Here is a 26,677-nt window from a genome sequence, read left to right as displayed (position 1 = left end):
TATTTAATAGATGTCGAACCTCAATGAAATTAGATTTAGAAAAGAAAATGTTCTAGGTGAGCGGCGGGTAATGTGGTTGAAAATTCGGCTTTTTGGCTTAGCAATTCGTCTAACATTGTATAAATGTCTTTTTTTTGGTTAAACCCATAGGGAAAAGTCGGATCCAAGCCGGAGTTCAAGACCGGCGCAGTACCACGCCAGTTGTAATTCAGAATAAATACCAGTACTGTCTGTTAGTACTGTGCCAACCATCGGCATAGTACTGGTTTGCTACTGGTTCAGTACTGACTGTCATTACTGGTAAAATACCGACGCAGGAATTCCGCCAATGTTTGGCGCCACACTAGTTCACAACTGGCCCAGTACTGACCGTCACCTTTGGTGAAATACCGGGACAGAAGTTCCGCCAACGGTTGGCGTGATACTGATATACACTGGCATCATACTGGTTTACAACTGGCCTAGTACTGACCATCGCCGCTGGTGCAATACCGGCACAGGAATTCTGCCAACGGTTGGCGTAATACTGGGTCGACTACCACCGCATTACTGATACATATTACTGATAAAATACTGACACAAGTGTTCAACCAACGGTAATCATCATGATGGTTTACAACTGGCCCCGTACTGATCTTTATTACTGGTGTAATATCGGCACGGGTGTTCCGTCAACGGTTGGCGTGATACTGATATACTACGTTTGCAGTATCGATACGTATTACTGGTAAAATACTGAAACAAGAGTTCAACGAACGGTTGGCATCATACTGATTTACAACTGGCCCAGTACTGACCGTCATCACTGGTGCAATATCGGCACAGGAGTTACGCCAACGGTTGGTATGATACTGGGTCGACTACTGACGCAGTGGTGATACGGATTATTGGTAAAATACTGAAATACAAGTCTAACCAACGGTTGGCATCATACTGGCGTACCTCTGGCTGAGGAGTGATATACGTTACTGGTGAAATACTGGCACCGTTGTTTCCCCTGCGATTGAAGTAGCAGTGGCCACATACCAACTTCAAGTGCTGATTGACAACTGACATAAGAGTTCAGCCGGGGGCTGTCATGATACTGAGTCTATTACTGGCGTAGTACTGATACGTATTACTGGTCAAATACTGACACAAGCGTTGAAACAACGGTTGGCATCATACTGGTGTACTACTGGCTCAGGAGTGGTATACATATCTGGTGAAATACTGGTACGGGCGTTTCGCCAGCGTTTGGCGTATTTTTTGTAATCGTCACTAATTGTATTTAAAATTAGAATTCAAACAATGTTTTTTTTTTTAAATGAAAAATCGTATTTTTGATGTGAATTTTTAAAACAGAACAGTTGCTTATGTTCCCAGGTGGAAATGTGGGTAGTGTGCCGGAGTTCGCTACTGGCGCAGTCCTGGGCCAGTACTGCCCCCCAGTACAGGCAGCCGGTGGTTCGCCCAGTATGGCAGAACGTTGGCTGCACGACCGGGACGGTACTATGCCAGTAGTACAAAAATAGACTAAAAAAAACACGTCCTAATCATTGTAGAATAGTCTAAAACACCTAAAAAGAAAAACGTTACACAAAGGTTTAAAGAAAATTGTTATTAAAAAAATTGTTGCGCAATGTGGTCAAATTTCTAAGTTCCGTCGATACAAATATTATTTGCTCATTATATGTTATTATCAGAACTTTTAAAATGGTCTAAAACGTGAAAAAATAAAATATTACACGAAGAAAAATTGTAGTCGATTTAAATAATTTATTTTAAAATTATTTTATTTATATTTCCGTCAACAGTTAGTTTATTTTATATATATTTGATGTGGTATGACGATAAAAAGATTTACGAAAAAAAAAGAGTTGAGAAATGGTTGTTTTCACTTTTCTGAACTGTAGCTTATGAGGATGGCTTTTTCATAGAGTTTTAACTTGTCGGATTAGCGCAGTTGTTAGCACTCCCGACTGCTAGGCGATAGATTTAGGTATATATGGTAGATGTAGGTTCGAAACACCGTAGCGTTAGAAATATTATTTGTAATTTAATGTGTGAAAGTGTAATATATGTATTCATTCTAAGCAGTGCCATTAACATGTATTGACAAAATACTAGCAGTCAATTATTATTTTTTTAAATACCTTTTTTGTTATATCTTTAAATTATAGAAATAGTGGGTGTTAAAATCAAACAAATAGTTTAAAAACTATATTTTTGTTACTATAAATAATATTCGGACAGTATGCAGTCGTATGATGATGAAAGGATAGTCTTTAAAACAATTAAATAATTTTTGATAATTTTTAAAGTTACCCAGTACTGACAGTCAGCACTGCGTCAGTACTGGCAGGCCAGTACCACTAAGCAATACAAGTCAGTACTGGCATAGTACAGGCCAAGTACAAACAGCGAGTACTGGAACTCTGACGGGGGGAACTAGGTCAGTACTGGGCCGGTGGTGTATTTCTGCTTGGGATACCTTCGTTATCACTTGGAGCCTGATCATTACCTGCCCAGTACTAATCTGTAGTAGTGGCCCAGTGGTGAACTTTAGTGCTGGCCCAGTACTACAGGTCAGTACGTCGCCGAGTTTGTGGTATTGGTTGAGCCAGTGCTGGGCCAGTACTAACAGAGGGTACTGCACCAGTACCAAATGTAAGTACTAGCCCAGTACTGGCTAAATACTGCAAGTCAGTACAGAATATTGTTATCATTAGGGGTTTTACCGGTAAAAAAGCCAGTAGTCCTGCCAGTATTCTAACAGTACCGCGCCAGTACCGAACTTCGACCGGCGGTACTGGCGGGGTACTGTGCTGGTGGTAAATTTTCCCTAGGAAACTGCTACCGTTTGGTACTAACAGAGAGGGTACTGCACCAGTACCAAATGTAAGTACTAGCCCAGTACTGGCTAAATACTGCAAGTCAGTACAGATCATTGTTATCATTAGGGGTTTTACCGGTAAAAAGCCAGTAGTCCTGCCAGTATTCTAACAGTACCGCGCCAGTACCGAACTTCGACCGGCGGTACTGGCGGGGTACTGTGCTGGTGGTAAATTTTCCCTAGGAAACTGCTACCGTTTGGTGGGTAATTAATTTGTTTTAATTAAATATTTAATTTTTTGTTGTTGAATATTTGTGTTTTTTGTTTGGGGATTCCACTGTTTTGTTAAAATTCGTTAATGATTCAACATTTAAGCAGGAAAACCTTTTCTTTTCAGTTGCAAATTTAATTAATTAGGAGACAATTTTTTTTTAATTTATTTTTTAACCCGACAATTAAACTATTACATTCTTTTTGGATAAATATTGAGTCTTTTGTTTCAAAATTTTACTATTTTCTTGAAAATCGTTTTTCTCTGGTTAAATTTTATTTAACTGAAATTAGATCAAATCCATTTTTAGTTGATAATTTATCTATTTTAGTGCAAGAGTCGTCTTTTTTGTTAAAAAATTAATCTGTTCGATTGAAAATTCCTCTTTTTGGTCCAAAATTCAACAATTTGGTTAACAAATATTCTTTTTGATTTAAGATAGATCATTTTAGTGAGAAATTAATTTTAGTGTGTTGAAAATTATTTTTTTTTTATCTGTTTGATTGAACATTAATGTGTTTTGTTAGAAATTTATTTTCATTATTGGTAGAAAATTAACCTTGATCATTGAAATTTTTTTTTTAATAATAATTTATTTATTTGGATGAAAATGTATCGATTTTATTGAAAATTATTTATTTTTTCGAAAAATTGTTCAAACTAAATATTTACCTATTCCATTTTTTGTTGAAAATTGAACTGTTTTATTTGCAAGTTCCAATATTTTGTGAAAAATTCGTATCTTTTGTTAAGCATTTAATTTTATTCTCTAAAACTTAATCTGTTTCTTTGAAAATGTAATTATTTTGTTTAAAATTAATTTTTTCTGGTAAAAAATAATTTTTTTGGGCCTGAAAATTTAACTATTCGGTTTTAAGTTAAAATTCAACTATTTGATTGAAAATTTATATACTGCAATGGAAATTCGTTTTTATTTTCCTTTCAAGTTATGTTTCTAACTCAAAGTTAATATTTTTCAGTTGAAAGTTTATGTATTTTATTTTCATACCAGAAAGCAAAATTTATAATGATCAGGGAAAGTCATGTGACTTCGTAATTAGGATTTTGTAGAAACCCTTCTCTTCTCACAAATTACCCTTAATCATAATTGAAACCCCAGAGATGATAAATTTCATATTCTCTGAAACAATGCTCCCGGAACTAAAAGTTATTGAAATGCAAAATTCATAGCATCACTTAGAAGTTACATACACATACTTAAACTCTAATTAAATTCCTGAAACTCAATTCGCGAAATAATATGAAAACTGTTCCTATCCAAGAGGGAACTAACATTATAATGACGTAAACATCAATTAAAAATTATTTGTATTTCATGCTCCTCTTATTCTCTTGGCGTGGAAATTCATACAAGTTGGATTTTAAAAGAAAGAGAAAATATTCAGAACATTGTAAAAAGCAGTAAAAAAGTCCTGTTATTTTTTTGCAGATTGGAAGAAGGCATGAACAAATTTCTTAATGTCTATGTTTCAATAACGAAATCTAATCTCCAATAGATTCTGACAGTTCCCCTAGTTCATTGAAAAGCCATTGCACATGATCCCATAAATTTATCCAAGTATCTACTAAATTCTGTGACTCCTTTAAGTTAGACGGTTATAGATAGAAAAGAGGCTCGAAAATTGACAGTGAAGTCACGTGCGATTTCTCCAGAGGCACAGGAAAAAAGAATATTTTACCGTCAAATATCAAGCAGGAATACATTCAACAGAGCTGTATTATTGTATAGAATATCTATTTCACCATTTACTATTTTGTTCTCGCAACGCTTAAAATTAATTTAACGTTTTAAACGTGCCTCGAAATCTATTCTGGTATCTATCATGTAAACGTGCGACCAAACCGTTAGCCATAACAAATCTTAAAGAAAAGTCGCGCAATTGCATAAAACAGCATTTCATTTCGTTCCATTTACAACTGAATTTCGTTTTATTTAATCTGGAATAAGAAAATTATGCATTTAAAAAAAAAATCCTTGAAAAAAGCGACGAATAAAAGATTAATTAATTCAGTGCCTTCACTTTAATGTCTTGTAATTCTTGGTCCAATTTGATTTTTTCCGCCCTAAGGTAGTTTTAAAGTTCGAGTCTTAAGTATCTCAAACCTTTCTGGTCGGACGCAATTGTATTTACTAATAATTTTTGGATCTTATGTTCACCTTTTAAAACTACATTCGGATGGAAAAAATTCGATTATGACCAAGAGTTACAAGACATTAAAGTAAAATAACGAATTCATTTTTGAATCTAATAATGTGACTGATATTGAAAAAAATATTGTTGACAAATGCCCGAATAATGTATTTGTTCATTAATTTTGTTGCAAAAATTATTTACTTTCTCAGAAAAAAGTCATGAATATTGCTGAAAATATGATGGAGGTTCCAGTGAAAAACTGACTTTGAAAATAACGAATTCTTCCGTCGAAAAAATTAATAATAATTTATAAAAACTCAATTTCTATAAGAGGTACTTCAAATATCAGTCAGATATAATACATTTTTAAAATTGTCAATGTGAAATTAATATGAAGTTTCTTGCATTTATAAAAGATTATGTGTTAAAAATGATATAATATTAAGAGTCTGGGTTTTATATATTAATAGTGAGGGAAATTAACAAATTGTTGATGCTTATTATATGAAAATAATATCTTTTTAGGTTGAAATATCTACTATTACATTATTTGTCGAAAATTCGTATTTTTTTGTAGAAAATGGAAAAATTGCTACGGATTAAAGCACTTTGTTGAACATTTTTTTAAAATGAAAATTCAATGCTTCGGTGAAAAGTTGAATCACTTTGCTGAAAATTTCTTTTTACTTTGATAGTTTATCTTTTGATTTTCAATACAATTTATTTGAAAATTCAACTGTTTTCTTGAAAATTTAATTATTTGGTTAAAAATATAATTATTTTGACTTGAAAAAATTATTTTGCTGAAAATCCATTTTTTTCTTTCGAAATATTAACTACTACATTTTTTGTTAAAAATTAACAAGCAACTGTATTTATTTCAAGTTAATTATTTTTGGTTTTAAAATTGGACCATTTGGCTAAAAGTTTATTTTTGCAGGTAGTAAAATCAATCATCTTGGTAAAAGTTCTACTATTTTCTCGAAATTCGACCATGTGGTTGAAAATTAATCTATATAGTTTGAGATTTTAAACTTTTTATAGGAAATAAGTTTATTCCGTTTATAAAGTATTCTACGTTAAGCATGTACAAAGATGAAAAGGTTGGTCTTTGCATTTCAATTATAAGGGAAAATGAACAATTGGTCCGGGAAAGATCAGGGAAATGTCAGGGCATTTTGAAAATAAAATTTCTGGAGCACCCTGTATTTGATTCATTATGAATAGAACAATAAATTGTGCTCGAAGTCTCTGCTTTAAACATTTTGCAAATATCGATGGTTCATTTCTATCAATGTTTATTGGTAAATCCACAATAAATATAGCTAATGGAGATATAATTTTGGTTCCTCTACAATATTGATTGTTTCGTATTTAATCTCTGTATGGTTATAATAATAAATTTTAGTTTGGATCGAATTTCATAATAAAATTATGTTTCCTTCACAATACGTTTGAAAAATCCATATATCTAGTAAAGTAAATAACGAGTGATAATTTTCTTTCGCGAACCTGCGATAAACATATTTCTTGTTTGTTTTTCAACATGCATAAGTAGAAATATTTTCCCTTTAGTTATTAACCACCTGAAGGTTTCACAATGTCACGTGAGATTTAAAGACAAGTTTTATTATTCTTGCTTCTTTCCCCGCTCACTAAAGCGAGAATACTGTTTCAAAACTTTACTTAAATTCTTAAAAAAAATTAATGTCCACATTCCAGATTTGCAATACATTATCTTTGTCTTGAATCAACTGCCTTGAGCAATTTACTATTTAGAAAGTTACTTCAATAGGTCATAAAATTCATTTATAAAAGAGATAAAATTGACGTTTTGGAATTTCGTTTTGCAAGGAACAAAAGGTTTCAGATCTAAGGAGGTTTAAATTAACATATACGAATTATTTTCCAAATTGAGCAATTTTCTAAGCTGCAGCGTCTAAATAAAAAATTAAACGTTAACAAATTTCATGAAAACAGGTGATTGCGATTGAATTTTTTTTATTTGAACCATTTCATCGTTAAAGTTTTTCAAATTTTAAAGTGTGAATTTTCCCTAAGAAAAAGAAAAAGAACTGTTTCCCCTTTGGACAAAAAAAAAGAGAAAAGAAAAATAAGAATCTCTTATTCTTCTTATTTTTCTTTTCTCTTTTTTGTTTTTGTCCAAAGGAGAAAGTTCTTCTTCTTTTATTTTTTATGGGGAAAAGGAATTTTTTTCAGATTTCAATGGTAACATTTCATGCTGAATCCAAATTTGGTCGTTGGAATCTTGATTTTAATTCCAGGAATTCTGCTTTGAATAATGAAGACTTAAGAAACTAACAATTTTAAATTTAGTACAACTTAGAAACTTTTAATATCCACTAAGAATTGATAACACCAAATAAAATTTTTTTTATTTAAATTGGACAATTTCAAGCAATTCAGAATTAAAATTTTTTAATATTTAAAAAATGTTGAGAAAAATTTAAGTTTTCAAAATCGAATAATTTTTAATTGAATAATAAATATAAATAAAATTAAAACAAAATTTTTTGAACTGTTTAATTTTAAACCAAAACAACTTTTAACATATTTAACCTCAGATTATCAAACTCTGAATCATTATTATTTAAAATGATTTTATTTCAAAAATTTTAAATTTAAACTGATTGATTTTAATATGAAATTATTAAGGTTTTAACTTTTTCCATGAAGCTCGTTCCAAAATGTTTAATTTTAAATGATTTTAATTCTAAATTATTCAATTTTTAATGCTAGAAAATTAAATGGAAAATGATCATTGGGTTTTATATTTGATCTGATATATGTTTTCAATTTAATAATACTTTAAATTCAAAAATTAGCTTTCAATCAAGAAACTATTATTCATAATTCAGACGATACAATATTTATTTTATTTAAAGAAGTTTTTCTAGTCTCAAGAAATTTTAATTGAAAACAGAAATTTATTTTTTTTTTTAAATATAAAATACATTTTTTTGAATCAAGATCATTTTCTTTCATCATGAAAATAGTGCATCTTCCGTATTCGCAGGAATATCTTTTTCATTCAATGCCGATTTTATTGCGTGTACACTATTTTTAACTTTCTTCAAAATCGTTAAATTTAAAAATATTCTATATTTCTCTAAACATTTTTTTTATATTTATTATAAACAATTGCACAAAATTTTGATTACAAAAAACATTTAATTCCCAGAGAACGAATTAGAAAAAATTAGATTTTTTATCGAATTTTTAAATGTGATTTTGAAAAATTGCGCAAAATTTTGATAAAAAAATTTACATGCAAACTCCAGAGAACAAATACTCATCAGTTTGAGAAAGGGACTTCCAGGAAAAAATTAAAGAAATAATTTCAGAACGACAAGATGAAACGTTTTACACAAATTTAGAAAAAATTATATTTTTTATCGCATTTCCAACAAAATGTAGAATTAAACTTTAATAAATTGATTATAAAATTCGATTATGGCTTCATTATAAAATGTTCTCTTCACAATGACTAATTGTCGCATTAATTAGAGAAAAAGATAAATATGAAGTATTTAATTGAGAGAAAAAAATGTTTAAGAAAATAATATGCGTCTTCCTATCAATGACTAATTGTCCGATTAATCTTGACTTAAGAAAGTACTTTTCAATGAGTTAATATGCAAAATAAAACGATTTGAACAAATGGAAATTGATTTAACAGTTCACGGTGAGTTCACAAAATTAAAAAAAAGTTTTTGTCAAATAAAATTAATTTATGACAATGAAGAGAAAAACAGAGCTCATATTCGTCAATTTTGTGTATAATGATCAATTTCAGTATTTTTTCGCATTTTTGGGGTTACAAAAATGGGGATGAGAGGCATCTAAATTAAAAGGAATTATTCAGAAATTATTTGTCTGAGACTTCCTTCCAAATTTTAATAATCTCCCGCATGCTATGTTTAAGCCTAAAAATGTGAATCGCATTTTTCCCAAAATAAAAATTTTCCTACGTTAATCTTATGGGGATTCTGCGCCTTTGAGGCACGTCCTAATAGGAACTGATTTGGCTCAAATTTGGAAGTAAATTTTTCGGAAACCTCACAAAATAGGTGGGGGGGGGGGGCTGAATGCCCTCTACTAAAAAAAAATCAAGAGGTATGATTTTGGACTACTCTACTGTACATATATGTATGTACATGAAACATCCAATAATTCAAAGTAGCAGATTATGAATATCGATTCGCTTTCATTCTCAAAAAGAAGCAAAAAGTAAATGCATGCTGCTTCACTTCCAAGGGTATTAAATTTCAGAGTTCTCGAAGCAAGAGCACCTTTCTCGTTATTGGAAAATATACATTCACGATATCGTATTCACAGTGCCCCCTTACGGCTTCCGAGATATGACGGGTAACATACGATTACCAGCAAAGAGGAGAACGTCTGAACGCTTTCGGCATTCTTGCTTTGAAGGCAAGGCTTTGACACATCTTTCTCCTCTACCTCTACCTTTCTCTCTCGCTCTGAGACTATCTCTCTTTGCCTCTGTAGCCATCTTAGCTATCCAGCCTTCTTTATCCTTGAGGAGGAGCATCCTTTCTCCCTCCTTCGGTTAGATCTTAGAACTCAAGACTCAAGACGGTGCCTTTACATACCAGGTGGGTAAACCCCGTTTAGCATCTCGATACGAGCAAAGAAATAGCATTGCTTCAGCTATGTGCTGACGTTAATAAATCTACAAGCAATGAACGCAAAGCGTGCCTCGTGTAAAAGGATCTAAGTACTGGGCCGGTCCGGAAGGCATCCGAAAAAAAAAACAAGAAGATCATTTTTCAAAAAATCCATTTGTGAGGGATTGTATTTATCCCTTTAGATTATGTGGTTAAAATATGACATCAAAAAATTGACTAAAAATCAAACTAGGACCTTATTGCAGTTGTCAAATTTATGTAAGGCCTTGTTTCGCCAGAAATTGCTGAATAACCTGCAATGAATGGGCAGGTGCTTCAAAGCTTTTTAAATACTGCAGGGAAAATTTTTGAGGGGAAAAAACTACTGAAAATACTGTCTTATGAGGGTGGATTACTCCAGGTTATTTCGGATTATTTTGGATTATCTGTATATATAGAATTACTGTCAGTTGCATGGGATTACTCTATATTACATACATGACAAATTACTCTGCCCTAAAATATAGACTCACACGAATCTTTGATTACTTCTAAACAAAATGGTTCAGTTTTTAACAAAATAGGTGAAATTATCACCAAGTAGTTTAATTTACACAAAAACATTATTTATCAACAAAAAATACTATTTTCCTACCAAATAAGATTAGTTTCAACGAAATACATAAGTTTTCACGGAAGTATTTAAATTTGTAACCATAGAAAATAAATTTTCATGCAAATAGCTGAATTTTCACGTAAAAAATATAAGTTTTCCACCAATAGATGAATATTAATATTTTCAGTTGAATATTAATTTGAACTGAAAAAAGAAAATATGTTCAACAAAATAGTTAAAATTTTCAACTAAAATGATGAATTTTTATCGGAATAGTTAAATATTCAGTTAAAAATAAATCTTCAACTAAAAAACAATGATTTTTCAACAAAATAGTTCAATTTTAGACCCAATAAATAGTGTTTCAATAGAAAATGTAACCATAAAAACGACATTTCTACGAAACAGTTTATGTTTCAACAAAAAAGTATACTTTTTAACAAATTTGTTAAACTTTCAACCAAAAAATTAATATTTAACCAAGACGAATGATTTTGTGCCAAAAATAAACTAAATTGTTTAACTTTATACCAAAGTAGGTAAACCTTCAACCAAAAAATAACTTTCACGAAATTGTTTAAGTTTTAATCAAATGGTCGAATTTTCAACAAAAAGTATGAATTTCAAATCGAGAAAATTAGTAATAGAATAACTTTATTTTTAATAAAAAAATGAAATTATTAGAAAAGAAAAGAATTTTCAACAAAACAGTTAAATTGTCAACCAAGGAGATGAATTTTTAACAAAATTTATGCATTTACGATAATAAAATCAATTTTTAGCCACAAAGTTCGGCTTCCAACACAGTAGTTGAATTTAAAAAAAACACAATGAATTTTGAACTACAAAGAATAATTTTCCACCAAAAAGATGAATTTTCAACAAAAAAAGTTGGGTCTTCAACAAGAAATTACCTATTAACAAAATTGTTCAATTTATTACGAAGTTGATTATTTTTTCAGAACATAGTTGAATGTTCTACCGAAAAATTTTAATTTGACCTAAAAATTGCATTTTCAACTAATAACAATTTTCTACTAAAAAATTCATATTTTTAGCAAAATACAAATATTTTCAATTAAATAGTAAAACTGTAAAATAAAAAAAATAAAAATTAATACCAAAACGGTTAAATTTGCAGTTAAAAAATTAGTTTCTAACCAAAAAATATGTGCTTCAAGTTCTCAACGTTCAAATGAATACAATTTTTAATTGATTGATGTTTTAAGCAGATTCGAAGAAAAATCTGTGTTTTATTGTATTGAATGTACTGCAAATATAAAGGAAACTTATGATGCATATTTTTATTTATATTGGAAAGAAAAAAAAAGGATTTTCAATGAAAGAATATTAATTTTTTGTATAAAAAAAGAAGTGTTGTTTAATACCTACATGAATTTCAACTAAAAATATCAATTTTAAACAAAAAATGGAATGTTTTAAGTTTATAAAAAATTTTAGCAACATAGTTTGAATCCATTTAAATTACCTATACAAATTACTCTTAATTACGTGGATTACTTTAGATTACAGTTATTTGCTTGCGCTTAATTATGTACTTCGAAGTAACTGGATCACAAGCATATCGCCCTAGATTATAGGTGAAGTACTCTGGATTGCACGTGGATTACATTTGATTAGAACTGAATTATACTAGATTAAGACTGAATTACTCTGGAATACTTTAATTACTCACCCTCGGAAATTATACTATTTCGAATGATAAAATTGCCCTGCGCACAGTCAGATTCAGTTGTCTCGGCTATTTCATTATTTAGAAAACAATTTAACTGTCCATCGAATGCGACACCCCTGCCACTTGCTAAGATACGAGACGAGGGCGGGAAAACGGAAACTGATGGTTCTGGAAACGTGGGTCAACCGAGTTTAATTTACCCGTCAACTGACGATCGATATCACACCACATCAAGCGGTAGTTCGTTTAGAAGCGCCTTAACTTTGGCGACAGTCACGAGAATGTGATTGCGGGGGTCTCGGGATCAAGAGGGTGGCTGATAGTCAACTCGGTAGAACGAGTTGAGGAGATGAGGAGGTGAGGAAAATAGGGGTAGGGAAGGCTTTAACCGCTCATCCACAGCGATGTTGTATCCGTGAGTTTAGCGTCATACAGACTCTGCTTACACCAACCCTGTAGGCAAACAAACTTGACCGCCACCAGGGAACATTCATAGGATAATCGGAGGCAGCCTCCGGCCCTATTCAGAGGACTTGCGCCTCTCTTGTTTAGCATAATCGGGGTGCTATTCAGCTTCAAACAGGAAGATGTTAGGCGCACTCCTGGTGTGTGATTTGTCGCGAAACACGGGCATATCAGCCATGCAAGGGCGAAGGACGAGACGGAGTCCTTTCCGGTGTTACCGGAAAGCCTGAAAGAGCAGACATTTCCCCTTTTCGACAGTTTGGCAATGCTTGAAACCGACGCGAGGTGTCGACTGTCGATGTTCCCTGATAATGGCCTGCAGACGCACAATGCTGATGCGGATATTCGAAGATAAATGTTTCGACGACGAGAGTCGGAAGGGCAATTCGAAAAAAGGAATTTCGTTCCAAGAAGAGATTTATTCTATTTTCAATTTCATCTTAGATAGCGACTGTGTGTCTAAAGTATTGAGAAAAATGGTCTTCGCTAGAAAATCCCGATTTTGTTGTCGCTACTTATTCGAAGCATTATTTTTAGATGCCAGAAACCATATGAAGATTTATTACAAATCGGGTTATAATTGCAAAAAAGATCGATCCTCTTAGATTTTTTGTAAACTGTTGGCGGTTGTATTCGGTTTTTTGGAAGATTCTGAGTTTTTCATTTTTGAGGGTTCGAGGGATTCGGGGTTGTGTTTTTAGGATTCCTATGGATTCCAGTGTTTGTTTATGTATTCATGTTTTCTGGCATCGTGGGTTGTCCTCCTGAGTGTGTGGAGGGTTGAAGAGTTGAGAAGGCTTTCAGTTCTTTGTGTATTATTTCTGTTCGAGGGGTTAGCAACTTAGAGATAGCATTCGGTCTTTGGCATGTTTTTTTGTGTTGAAGGGGTTCGATTTTTGGGATTCTTTAGCTTCTCGGGTGGTATATTTTACGTGAATGTAAAATAATAATAATAAATATTTTTAAACCTTACCGAGCTTGTAGCAAGAGTCTGCTTAATTCGTGGGGTACTTTAGGTTCAGGGGACGTTATATGTATTAAGTGATAGGGACTTTAGTTCGCTTTATGGGTTTTTTTGAGCTGCCATGGGGAAAGGGACTTATAAAGAAATGGAAATTTTATTTTTTAAAACCACTTAAATGACCATTCTATAATTTATTTTTTGAAGTGCACAATAGTATCCTTAGATTATTTGGATTATGCAACATGTTGACTGCCCTTTCCACCGATATCTTCAGAATGCCGCACCTGACAATCGATCGAGGTTAGGCACCGAACCTGAGGGGCTCTTTGGAATTTAACGCAAACCTCCATCTAATTAATCTAACTGCTTTAATCTGATTGGAGCCAAGTCGTTATCGTTAACCATGAGCGTTCAAGGTCTACCGTTCCCGATGCGATTATAAGATTTATTCCCCATTCCACCTTTGCTCTGGAAAAATATTTTTCTACTAGCGTAATTGATGCATTAGACTATTTTAATTTAAGTGTCTCATTAAGCTGGAACGTGAAAGTACATTCCTTTTTTATGATTTCAGAATATCCTGGAAAAATTCAATCCGGGAGCGAGGCAGCTGATAAATGCAGGGAAGGCGTATCTCAAGGCTCTTCATGGTGAGTAAAAATCCCATTGATTAAATTTGCACAACGATCAAAGAAGAATTGTTTCGTTCTTGAAGTTTCAAGGTCGTTTTCACTCAAGCGAGTGAACTGACTTGCTTGCTTGTTCTGAGTCGGGCTTGTGATTGAAATTCTAATGGATGATTAAGAATATGCTAACAGTGGGAACTTTGACAGAAGTAAAGTCCTGGCACTTAAGCTGCTAATTTGAATCTTCCAAATGTAGTAGGAATTTGAGGCGTCATTTGAATTTTCGTTGAATTTTAGTTCTGCTCTTGTAGTGTGCAGTTCTAAATTGAAAAGTGTTTAGTGGAAAATTTCTTATTCAAAAAAAGAACTTCTGCGGAAAACATAATTGCAAAAAAGCACTAGGTAACAATGATACCCATCTAGTAATGTTTTGTGTTAAAATTAATCACCTAAAGGGAGAAATAAATCAGACAATGTTAAAAGGTCACAAATACAGAATTTGTAGCGTTTGTTGATAATTTTTTATTTAATTAAGTATGTTCAATGAAATCTGTAAAGAATATTATTATACATTTGCATTGATTATGTACTCCGCTTACTCGGATGTCTTTAATATAGAGTTTAATAATTTTAAATTATTTTTATGTTTTCAAAGAATAAATCGTACATACTTGTAAAGTTACTATTTTTGACAAATTAGTTTATATAAATTGTATTTTGGGCCTGCTGATTTCAGTAAAAACAATTGTAATTTGATTACATAAAGCTGTTTGCTTATATAATTTGTTATGCTTGTAGTCAGTTAGTAACAAATTCTAGTGAGATCATCATCTTCTGTTGTTTTAATTATAATTGAAGTAGTTAACTCAAGAAAAAATAATAATTGTTATCGATTTTCATAAATTAAACATAAGATCTTCCATTAAAGTTCTCCCGGATGATGATGTAATCATAATGGAAAATGTATTAGAAATATAAAAATAACTCGTGATGCTGATTTATAATTTTAGAGAGAAATATTAGATATTGTTAGATTTTTCATTCAGTTATAAGGAATTTTATAATTCGCTATGCAGATTAAGAATTTTTATGAATGCCGAGTAGTTATTGTTATCTTCATAGATTATTCTGATAATAACATAGATGAACATTATATATTAGTCTTCTTTTCGATCAAGTAATAATCCCTGTACATAATTAGAGATATTTTATTTTTCGTTTGATTTTCGTTGATGATGTCTAAAGCTTTCTAATTTAGGAAGAAAGTTATTTAAATTTATTCTATTTATAGAAAATAAAATCGATTTAAAGCAGTGTACAAATATTTATTATAGACATAAGTATAGTATTTTGGGCGTTCCAGTCCCAAAAACGATGTTATTTTCATGTCTCTAATTAATTCATTATAATTAATTAATCTGGTATAAATATTTTAGCCTCATTATAGGATAATTCCTCTGTGACAAAAATAATTTAAAAATATACATTTAAATCGTATCAAATGAATAAAATATTTTCATTTAAATTCATTAATTTGAACTATTATATTTTATGTAAAGGTTGCGCAATTAATTATAATGACCACTTACAGCTTAGCAGATGATGAATTCAATTTAGTACTAGCAATATTAAAAAAAGTATGTTTCTAAAAATCGAAGAATTTTAAACTAAAAAGTTTTTCAGTACTTTTTTAGAATTCGTTCATCAAATAACTCATTTTAATAATAATTAAAAATATTAAATTATGAGAAAAAGCAAATAGCTTATACTGAAACAATCGTTCAACTTTCAATTTTGACTTCCAAATTCGTTTATTATTCAAATGCTTTTCATCTCAAAAAAAAATATTACTAGATTTGGTTGGGTTTATCATAGTTTTTGTATCAGATCCACTAAAAAAAATGTTGTGTCCATGAACTTGGCAGATTCATGATTTTATGTATATAAGATCCTTGAATGTTGTTTTAACATTCTTCAAACATTCATGCAAGGAAATTGATATTTTCAAAAAAAGAAAACAACTGAATATTTTGTTGTTAAACTAATTGAGTGAGAAATTAATTAAAAATAAGTTCAGGTAGCGTTAACTACCGGGATAAGTGTTAAAATTTATTTAAAGGTTGTTTGAATATTTCCTAAACAGTCAAACAAGGAAATCTAAATTTTCAAATAACTAAACTCACGGGAATTTTCTTGGTTAAACTATTGGGCTCGGAAATGATTTAGTTATAATTATTGTAGAAAGTATTCCCTATAAGAAAAAGTTTTTAAATTGATTGATTGCGTTATTTAGAAATCTTTAAACAAATAAGCGAAGAAATTATTTATATTTCCAAAACCACGAAAACCACAGAGAATTTTGAATTAAACTATTATGGTCGAAAATCATTTTAAAAAAGTGTAGGAAGTGTTTTCTATCAGGAAAAGTGTTTAACTTAATATGAAGGTTTTTTTTTAACGTCCCTAAAAAGTAGAGAAGCAGAAGGAAATTAAAATTTGCTAACAAAAAAGCACACGGGGAATTATGTGATAAAATTGTTTGTGTCAAAAATCACTTTAAAAAAGTCTTACATATATTTTAAGTGACGTTAAAAAAACAGTAAAAAATGCATAGACTTTTTCTTCTAGGATTTGTTTCCACATTTATTGTAAAATAATTTCCGACCCTAATACATTATTAAAAAAACTCCTATAATATTGATTGTTTAGAAATGTCGATATCCTTGCTTGAATTTTTACGGGGTGTTAAAAACAATTCTTTAAACAAGTTTAAAGCATCTTTCTGCTAGGGGATGTTTTCCACTTTCATGATTAAGTAATTTCTCACCGCAATAGTTTAATTAAAAAATCTTCCATGATTTCAGCATTTTCGAAATGTTGATTTTCTTTCTTGAAACTTTAAGGTATAAAAAAAACAAACTACAAAATAAATTCCATTTTTGAAAATGTTAACTTCTTTGTACGAATGTTTAAGAGATGTTAAAATAACCCACGAACATACTTTATACACAAAATCGTGAATCTATAAAGTTTATGAGTACAAAACTAATAAACAGGTTTAGACAAAGATAAAATTTCAGTGATAAACAAATTATTTTATTAAAACACATGTAAGAATTAGAAGGTTGGTAATTGTTTGAGTAAAAACGGTTAATTTTTTAATGATTTTTTTTCTCAGAATTATTGATCTGCAGATTTGAAAATGTTAAAAAGTTACAATGAGAGCAGCTTTCCTTTTTTGTTTCCTCTTTTTATTGCAATTCCCCTTTTCCCCTTAAATATGCAATATTTGAAAATTCAATATTTAAATTAAGTGGAAAATTATCTGAAATTACTAAGTGTACCTATTGTCGAATAATAATTAAAGCCATTATTGTATTTAAATAAGTTATTTATGAATTAATAAGGTACATGTTTCAAGTGTTAAACTATTAAAAATAATTATTCATAAAAAAATTTGAAGCTGAAACATTTTAAAGAATTTTGAAAATGTGGAAACTGGAGAAAGAAGTTTTTATCCAATGTAAAATTGGAATAGTTACGGAACATATAGAACTTTTTAAATAAGCATTAGAAGGTGAACACTTTTTAATCAAAATGTATCAAGAAAAATACCTAATTGAAAAATGGAATATTCCAAATTGATCCACTGCAATATTAAATATTCTAACTCAAACAATTTTTAATTAAAGTTTGAGATCACTGGGTAGAGTAGGATGTAGTGAAAATGCTAAAATAAATCAAATCGTTTGAGCTGAGGGAAACAGAAACTCGTGGGTTTTAATATGACAACAGTGAAAACAACTTTTAATCAGTCTTATTTTAAGATTTCAAATTCAAAATAGTGCCTATTGGTTTAAAAATGATGACGAATTCGTTATATTTATAGCTTTTATTAGTGAACAATAATGCAAAATTATGCATTTAAAAATTACATTTTTTGCTCAATTAAAACTGTTTTGAAAATGTGCAAAAACATGTTTTTTTATTGAGCCATATGCATATGTCGAACCTGAAATTCATTCAGCTTGAGCTAAGGAAACATTTGATCATTTCGCTTCTTCGGAAAAAAAACTTTTCCCTCGATTTAGGATATTTGGGATTTCATTTTTTTTGCGATTTTGAAACGCTTGAAACAACATTAGAATTTTTTTTCCCAAAGATAAAAAATAATAACATGCTTCTTTGGTTTAAGCTAAGAAATTTCATATTCGAATCAATCCAAAAAACACGTTTTTGTATATATTTAAAAAATGTTAAATAAGGCAAATTTTTTGTATGAATTTTGAAAAAATTTTATTTGAAATTCAGAAACAGAACAGAATATATTAACTGGTTTCCACATTTTTTTCTTTACTGGGTGTCGGCCCACAAATGGTAAACCCTCAGCTCTAACGATTCGATTAATTTTAGCATTTTTACTTCGCTCGACTGAAGAGTGCAGTTTTAAGTTTACATTGAAAGTATTAATTATAGTAAGGCAGAAATGATATATCTTGTAAAAAATATTTCTGAGAATGATTTTAAACATATAAAATGGTATATTTAACTCACAATTTTTTCTCGCACTTTTTTATATCACTATGTAAAATTGGAAATTGTTTAAAAATATAGCATTTCTCGTAAAAAATATTTGTTCTCTTCGATATGTAAAAATAAATGTCTAATATTTCCCCTATTTTCCCCTTTTTCGTGTGTTATCTGCATTTGGTGCTGGGCAGCATTCACTTTTTAATTAGATGATAATAAAAATATGCATAGTTCAACAGTATGACAAAGTTTTTTAAATTTATATTAGTACCTAATTATAAAAAATTCTTAATTGAACATTATATCACTTTAAGAGTGCTTTTACCTCAGTACTTAAGTTAGTTGTCGTATCAATAGTCAGATATACCCATTAATATTAACCATCTTTCTTGCAATTGAATTTTTCTCACCTTCGCTTTCTACCAATTTAATAAAAATGATTGAACTTTAAGAAATGACGGCTTTTTTTCCGAGAAAACATTCTCTACAACTCTAGTGTTTCCAATTTCAAAAAAATCAATCAATAATCCTAAAATATAATTATCTGTTTAATCAGTGTTTTCTAATAAAAAATTTCTTTTAACGATTTCAGCTATAAAAAAATTCACTTTCAAAATTGGAAACATTATTGTTATAGAGTATGTTTTCCTGAAAGAATATAAATCGTCATTTATTAAAATGCAATCAATTTTGAAAAACCGTTAAGAATTGCGGTCAGAAAAAAATTCAGTTGCAAAAAACATGTTAAAATTGATGCGTTTTTTTCTAAATGTTAACATTTTTCATAAAAATAATGTTTTTTATTTGAAATTGTATCAGTTATAATACTTCGAGTCTTAAAAGCATATAAAAACTGTTTTTCAGATACCCGGCTTTTGGCTCGAAAACTAACTCATTTAAAATATTTTAATTAGGTTGGAAATCAGATCACATGATCTCTTCATTCAAGAGTGAAGAGAATAACTGGATTGTCAAGTATCCCTATTCAAATTTAAAGCCTCCCATTTCGACATTTACAGTAAGGTTTGTACGGGAATCAGAAATATGTATATATCTAGAAATACTAGAGGTATCGGACTGTGGCACTGAAAGCTCCTGCGTAAGCGGGGCTTAAACCTGGCTGCGTCACGGTTTAAAGCACATATAGAATTGTAGAATTGTGCACGAGTAGACGGGAATATTGTAGAACTAAGAGCTGGCTTTCACTCGTAGGGTGACATATTGGGTTGGAAAGGGGGGGGGGGGCTTAGGTACAGAGGACAGTATTTATGGCGTCTCGTAGCGGAGGAATCCTTGCCTGGAATCAGCTGGAATATCGACGTACATGTGTATTTCTAGACAGATTTACGATGGTCATGGGGAATCCTAACGTCGAGAATGAGAGCACAACCTGAAACTTACGACCTTGTAATTCCTTCCTACGTTGTTCATCCTTTAATACGTTTGACTCCTTGCAATCCTCGCTGGCAGGACCTTTCTATTTATTCTCTCCGTTACAAAATAAAAAAGACCTGCTCGTATTTCCTACTTATCTCTAAGCACCGTAACCAGAGCTTCACTTCACTTTACTCTTCAATTCACTGCTGTTTACTCTCTCAAACGGATCTGCGATGTTTTCAGTTTATTTATCAAAGGATATGAACTGTTTGATGGTTTACGGGCCCCGAGTTGTAGTTTAGTTGGCTCTTAAAGTTCGAATTCAAGTGGAGTTTTAAAAGCTTTTTTATAGGGGTTTTATTTGTTTTGGGTTAATAATTTGGTAGAGTTGGTGGTTCCGGGATTTAAAATTGATGTCTTGATGTTGAGATTTGCTGTTCGTTGTAGCATGCGTCGATTTTTTAAAACTTTGGCTACTTATTTGTTTAGAAGAGAAAATATTGAATGCCAAAGAGTTTAATTGAAAACAATTTTGGTTAAAACTTATTGCACTTTTTCTATTTCAGACACTAAATGAGTATCTAAAACATGAATTATATTAGTTCCCTAAAGACTGTGCCGCTTAGCTGGGTTTCGATGTAAATAATATTTTTTTATCATAAAAAAACTCGGGCAATTTAAAATGTGAGATTCTAATTGATTCCAACATCTCGTGCATGGATTTTTTCATTTTATTAAACAAAAAATTGAAATTTTTAGTTTAAATTCGTTGTTCAAAAACGCCTACATGGATTTTCTGTTTGGTACTTCTTTATTTCATTCTTTAAAAATTAAATTTAGAGGAAAAAGGATAAAACCTATGTACTTTTATGTAATAATCTTTCTATTGCCAGATAAAGTTGCCTATTTTAACAAATTAAGTATCGATTCCAAATATCGCTTTTTTCTACAATAAAAAAAGTTTTAATAAAGAAAATGTAAAAAAGTGGTTGAAATTAGTTCATGTTTTCCATTTAGTTTTAGGGTTGGAAAACTTAAGAAAAGTTCTATTGGTTGAAAAATTATAAAAATTTTTTAGTAAGCACAATTAAATGCATAATTTTTTGGAAAAAGTTAAATATGTCGACATGAAATTTTTTCAGTCGAAATCTAAGAAACATTTAATTATTTTTCTTTCATGGCATTTTTTCATGTTGTTTGAAGCATTAAAAAGCAAAAAAATATGATTTGCAGAAACTGGAAAAAATATCTTTCATAAAAACAAAATATTTGGATTTTTTATTGATTCAGTTAAAAAATTGCAGGTTCCACCAATTCGACATTTTCCAAAAAACATGCTTCTTGCAAATTTTCAAACAAATTCTAAATGTAAGGAATTTTTTTAATTCTCACATTTATTACTGTTTGCCAGCAAAAACTGTTTATATGAAAAATTGGCTATAATTTTTAAACCAATAGACTAAACTTTTTTTATCACTTGAATAAAAATATTGAATTAAATAGTGAAAAATTATATTTCAAAAATTCAGGAATTTATGTAAATCATCTAAAATTTAGAACAAGTCGAAACATGCGTAAGGTCCGAAATGCAAAACAAAAGAGATATAGAAAATCAGAGTAGTGATTTTTTGGGGATCCAGTTTAAAAAAATATAATTTTTGAAAACAATGGAACAAAAACATAAAGGGGCTCTTGGGATTAATTGGGGCATTAACTTTTCTATTTCTCAAAGATATTTATAGTAAATAAATTAGTATTATTTAATTAGAGTGAAACTGATTAAGTCTAAGCCTTTAGTGAAAAAGTGCAATTCGTGTGTTTCTGTGACTCAAAAAGTTTTAAAAATAGAAAAAGTCAAATTCACTTCAAAACAAAATTTTTAAGTGAAATCTTCGGCAATTTATATTTTCCCAACTAATCAAATAAGTAGCTATAGTTGAAAAAAATCGATGATGTGAAGGCGTGTTTTGTGTGAATTCGGCATGGGATTCACCTGGTGTAAATAGAATTAAGGTGATTGTCGTGTTAATGAGGTCAATGGGGGAAAAAAATTGTCTATGATTTTAAGAATTGTAATAATATTATCAGGGATGTCTTAAGGAAGAAAAGAACATAATTTTGTACGAAAAAGGTTTAAAATTTACAAACATTAATTATTTTAACAATAATTCTTGTCATTTAATTTGAGCTTATCTTCGCTTCTTATTAATTTTAAAAAGTGTTTGAATTTGATTAAATCATAGCTTTTTTCGGGAAAAATGTTCTCTATATTATTTTGATTTTTAATTAAAAAAATAAGTGAACAATCTTCGAAAATAGAATCATTTGTTTAAAAAATCTTTATCTTTTCTTTGAAAGCATATTTTTGCGGATTTCAGCCATAAAAAAATTTACTTTAAAAAACTAAACAGCAAGTTCCAGAAAATATTTGAGTTGAAAAAATAAGCAGTATATTATTAAAATTTAAACATTTTCTAAAGATAGGTGAGAAGCGATAGTAAGGATGAATTCATTTAAAAAACAATTTTTAAAATAATTTTTCTTGCCAGTTTAAAAATTTTCTAATTAAAAATTTGTTGTTCAAAATAACATCTTTCGTGATATCATTTTTATTCTTACAATAATAAAGTAACTATTGACAAACTTTCTTGAAAGTGGTTTCTCTCAAAAACTCCACAAGAAAACTTATAGAAAAATTACTTCTTGCTCTTTTTTTTGTAATATCTTGTATCGTTTAGGAGAAAAGATGAAAAATTATATTACAAACAATTTGCTCAAAGATGGTTTATCCATTTTCATGTTTTGTTTTTCTTACATTAAAAAAACATCCTATCAGTTTTATGGAAGCTTAACAACTCTTGAGGCAGGGAAAAAAATCTCTTTTTTTATAGAGGAGAGTACCCAGATATGAGATACCAACTCTGGCGAGATTGTCGGAATTCTATATACTTAATTTAAAAGTAATATAGGTCATTTTAAAGAAAATTTAGTTTGTCATAAGAAGCTCAAATAAAAAATTTTATTAAAATTATTTTTTATGCTGAAAATACAAAAAATGTAAAAAAGTACTTTTTTCAAATTCGTAGAACTATTCTCATAATATGACATACTCCAGGAAATAGCTAATAAATTGCAAAATAAAGTATTATTTTTAATGAAAAACTTCATTCTATGTTTCCGAAGTATAAATTTACTGCTATTTAGATATATTTAGTTTTTGCAGTAGTCACAAACACTTTTGTAACCAATTTCCCCCGCGCAGCCGCAGTGTTATAAAAACCACAGGTATCTCATATTATGAGAACCACATCGTGCAACTATGCACTCACTATTCCTGACCTGTAGAATGAAAAACTTCAACACTATCGATATTTTCCTACTTAGTTATTCAATCCCCATCACTTTAGACAAACTTTACTGCTAAATAAATATTTAATGAATAATAAATAGGGTTTAAAATTATTCCCTTCCAAGAACTCGACCACCATCGATTTCACAAAAAGTTCGCCTATAATCTTTAGAAGCCCAATGATAAATGGACTATACCACGAAATTACTCTTTCTTCAAGGGCTATAAGTTAGTGATAGAACCGACAGTGTGGGTCTCTTAGTTTAGCTGATACCCCGCTTTCTCATATTACGAGAATATCTCATATTCGAGTACTCTCCTCTATATAATTTTTTATTTGTTTCCGTAACCCTTGTGGAAATAATCCCATTTGGTCCTATTACAAGTCGGGCACTAATCGGGGGCTAGTCGGGTTATTAATTTTGACAAAGTACCCAGTCCGGGGACTAGTTGGGCTTTTTGTTGTCAAAATTTCAGTCGGGATCTGGTCGGTGATTGGTTAAGGGCTGGTCGGGCCCTTTTGTTCACTAATTTCCGTGCGGATAATCTTCAGGCTCTTGTCGGGTTATTCTTATGTTTGAGTTTTCGGCGAGGTCTTGTCGAATGAGGTAATATGTAAAAAAGCGTAATGATTTTTTAATTCTAAAACACTAAGAATATATTTAATAACATTTTTTTTAATTTTTAAGTTTTCAGATTTTAGTTTTCTCCCGAAGTTAATATAAACACTCTGATTTTGGAAATATTCGTTAAAACTACACTGCAAAAAATTTCGGGAATTCATCCTACTATTTAGTGGGTAAAAATTCACAATTTCGTTGGGGAAAATCACTTTCCCTAATACTTGGGGAAATTTTCGTAAAATATCTTACACCTTACTAAAAAATTGGGGAAAATTCCCTAAAATTTAGGAAATTAGATATTACCTAAGTTTTTTGGGGAAATTGCCCTAAAATTAGGGTAACTTATACGAAAGTTTTGGAATATTCCCTACAATATTTTGAATAATTTTACACAGTTTTTTGGAGAAAACATTTATTAACCCATTTTGCTCCAAAGCGTCTATTTTGGCCATCAACTGTCATCCACGTATCAATGTATATTTTCATCGGCCAAAGAAATTGCAAGAGCCATAGTCCGCTATTTTCGAGGTCGCTCTATCGAACAATGCTATTTAGAAAACGAAAAAAAAACACTTCCCACCCCTGATTTTTTCATTTGAAAAATAAAAATGGTAGGTTTTAAGGGTATTTTTTTTTAAAGTGTAATTTTCAACGCAGAACACATCTTCAAATTCAGCAAACTGAGTGAAAACAGGGCGTTCGACGCCCAAAGAATAGGACTACGCTATTTAGTTATTTCATTTTTTGATCTAGGTATTGTAAAATCACCCCGGAAGAGGGTAATTTGACATTAACAAAGATTGAGTATATAACTATTTACATCTACACATATGGATATGTACTAATGTTTTTGAGGGCGCTGGTTCCGATTTCGATGTCAAATTTTCAAAATTCAAGATGACGGATCGTAATTTATTACTCAACGATCGACAATGAAAAATCTTTCTGCTCAAAAACATTCACTTTTATCAACTTGCATTTTCACATAAAAAAGATAAACAGAGACACGACGAAAATAATAATGAGTTCCAATTTAGGCCCTCAAAATGGCCGATAAGATCGCATAAAAAATGTTTATTTCTAACTTCACATTTTTCAGATTTGTAGATTATTATAGTATCGCAGCATGACTTCTGTAATTCTGACGACAAAATCTTTATCAGCGGCTACCGAAATTACCGGATACAAAGTCTATGTCCTAGCATATAAAAACTTGAAAATTTGTAAAAATTGGTCACCATATTGAATCCGCCATTTTGATTTTATGAATTTCATTATCATAGCTTTGACGTTAGAATCGTTATCAACAACCCAAGAGAGCTTGATGCATCAGATTTCATGTCGTTTGAAAAAAACGCGACTTCGAAACCCAAAAGTCGCCATATTGGATCCGTCATCTTGAATTTTGAAAATTTGACATCGAAATCAGAACCAGCGCCCTCGAAAACATATATATACATATCCATATGTGTAGATGTAAATAGTTATATACTCAATCTTAGTTGATGTCAAATTACTCTCTTTGGGGGTGGTTTTACAACCCCTATATCAAATAATGAAATAACTAAATAGCATAGTCCTGTTCTTTGGGCCTCTGCCGCCCTATTTTCATTCAGTTTACTGAATTTCAAGACGTGTTTTGTGTTGAAAATTGCACTTTAAAAAAAACACCCTTAGAAACTACCATTTTTATTTTTCAAATGAAAACATCAGGGGTAGGAAGTGTTTTTTTCTTTTTCTAAATATCATAGATCAATAGACCTACCTCAAAAATAGCGGACTATGACTTTTGCAACTTTTTTGGCCGATGAAAATAGACATTGATACGTAGATGAAAGTTGATGGCCAAAATGGACATTTTGGGGCGAAATGGGTAAAGGGTGTAGTCCAGTTGGTAGGTTACAAAAATAGGACATTTTTGCGAATTTTTCGTGAGGATGCTATGGAAGATATGGATATAAAAATTAATAGGTATGATAAATAATATCTTTGGATATAAAACAAAAATTTTTAAATTTATTTTTTCCAAGTTTTGTATCCAAATCCGTATTTAAACGGAACGCAATAATTTGGAGGCAGGTCGGCGGCTACATGATATCTCGGCAACGGCTTATCAAAAACAAAAAAACCAAAGTTCTTTAGATTTGATATAAAAGTTGCTAAAAATAACCAATGGATATTAATTTTCAATAAATTTTGTTAATTTTATTCAACAAAAACGAAAATAATCGAAAACATTTTTCTTGGCTTTTATTTGTAAAAAAAATATAGTAAAAATCAAAATTTTAACTTGATAATCGGTCATTTTGTGAGCACTTATGTGCAGAATGTGTGGTCAAAATTTGAGAAGGATCGGCCCACTGGTTCCGGAGAAATCTGGTGGCCAGTTTCTCAAAAGGTTGTTTCGAGAAAAACGCGTTTGAAGTGTTTGAGTGCGTGGGGCGAGTGCGTTGGGCGCTCAGGTACGCACGGTCAGATAGTACACTTATATACTTATATACATATATATATATATACATACATACATACATACATACATA

At 30.6% G+C, this 26,677-nt stretch overlaps 1 protein-coding gene across 1 annotated transcript in view; it reads left to right on the top strand.

Annotated features, from left to right (window-relative positions):
* LOC117170934 overlaps positions 1-26,677 on the top strand; it is a 507,802-nt gene that overhangs the window by 150,302 nt on the left and 330,823 nt on the right. The window contains exon 3 of the mRNA XM_033357981.1: positions 14,207-14,282. Coding sequence (XP_033213872.1) covers positions 14,207-14,282 — 76 coding nt within the window. The remainder of the gene's footprint in view (positions 1-14,206; positions 14,283-26,677) is intronic.

The sequence above is a fragment of the Belonocnema kinseyi genome, chromosome 4 (genome assembly GCF_010883055.1).
Source record: "Belonocnema kinseyi isolate 2016_QV_RU_SX_M_011 chromosome 4, B_treatae_v1, whole genome shotgun sequence".
NCBI lineage: Eukaryota > Metazoa > Arthropoda > Insecta > Hymenoptera > Cynipidae > Belonocnema > Belonocnema kinseyi.
Note: the sequence above shows the minus strand (reverse complement) of the source record. Positions and strands in the feature narration are given on the sequence as shown.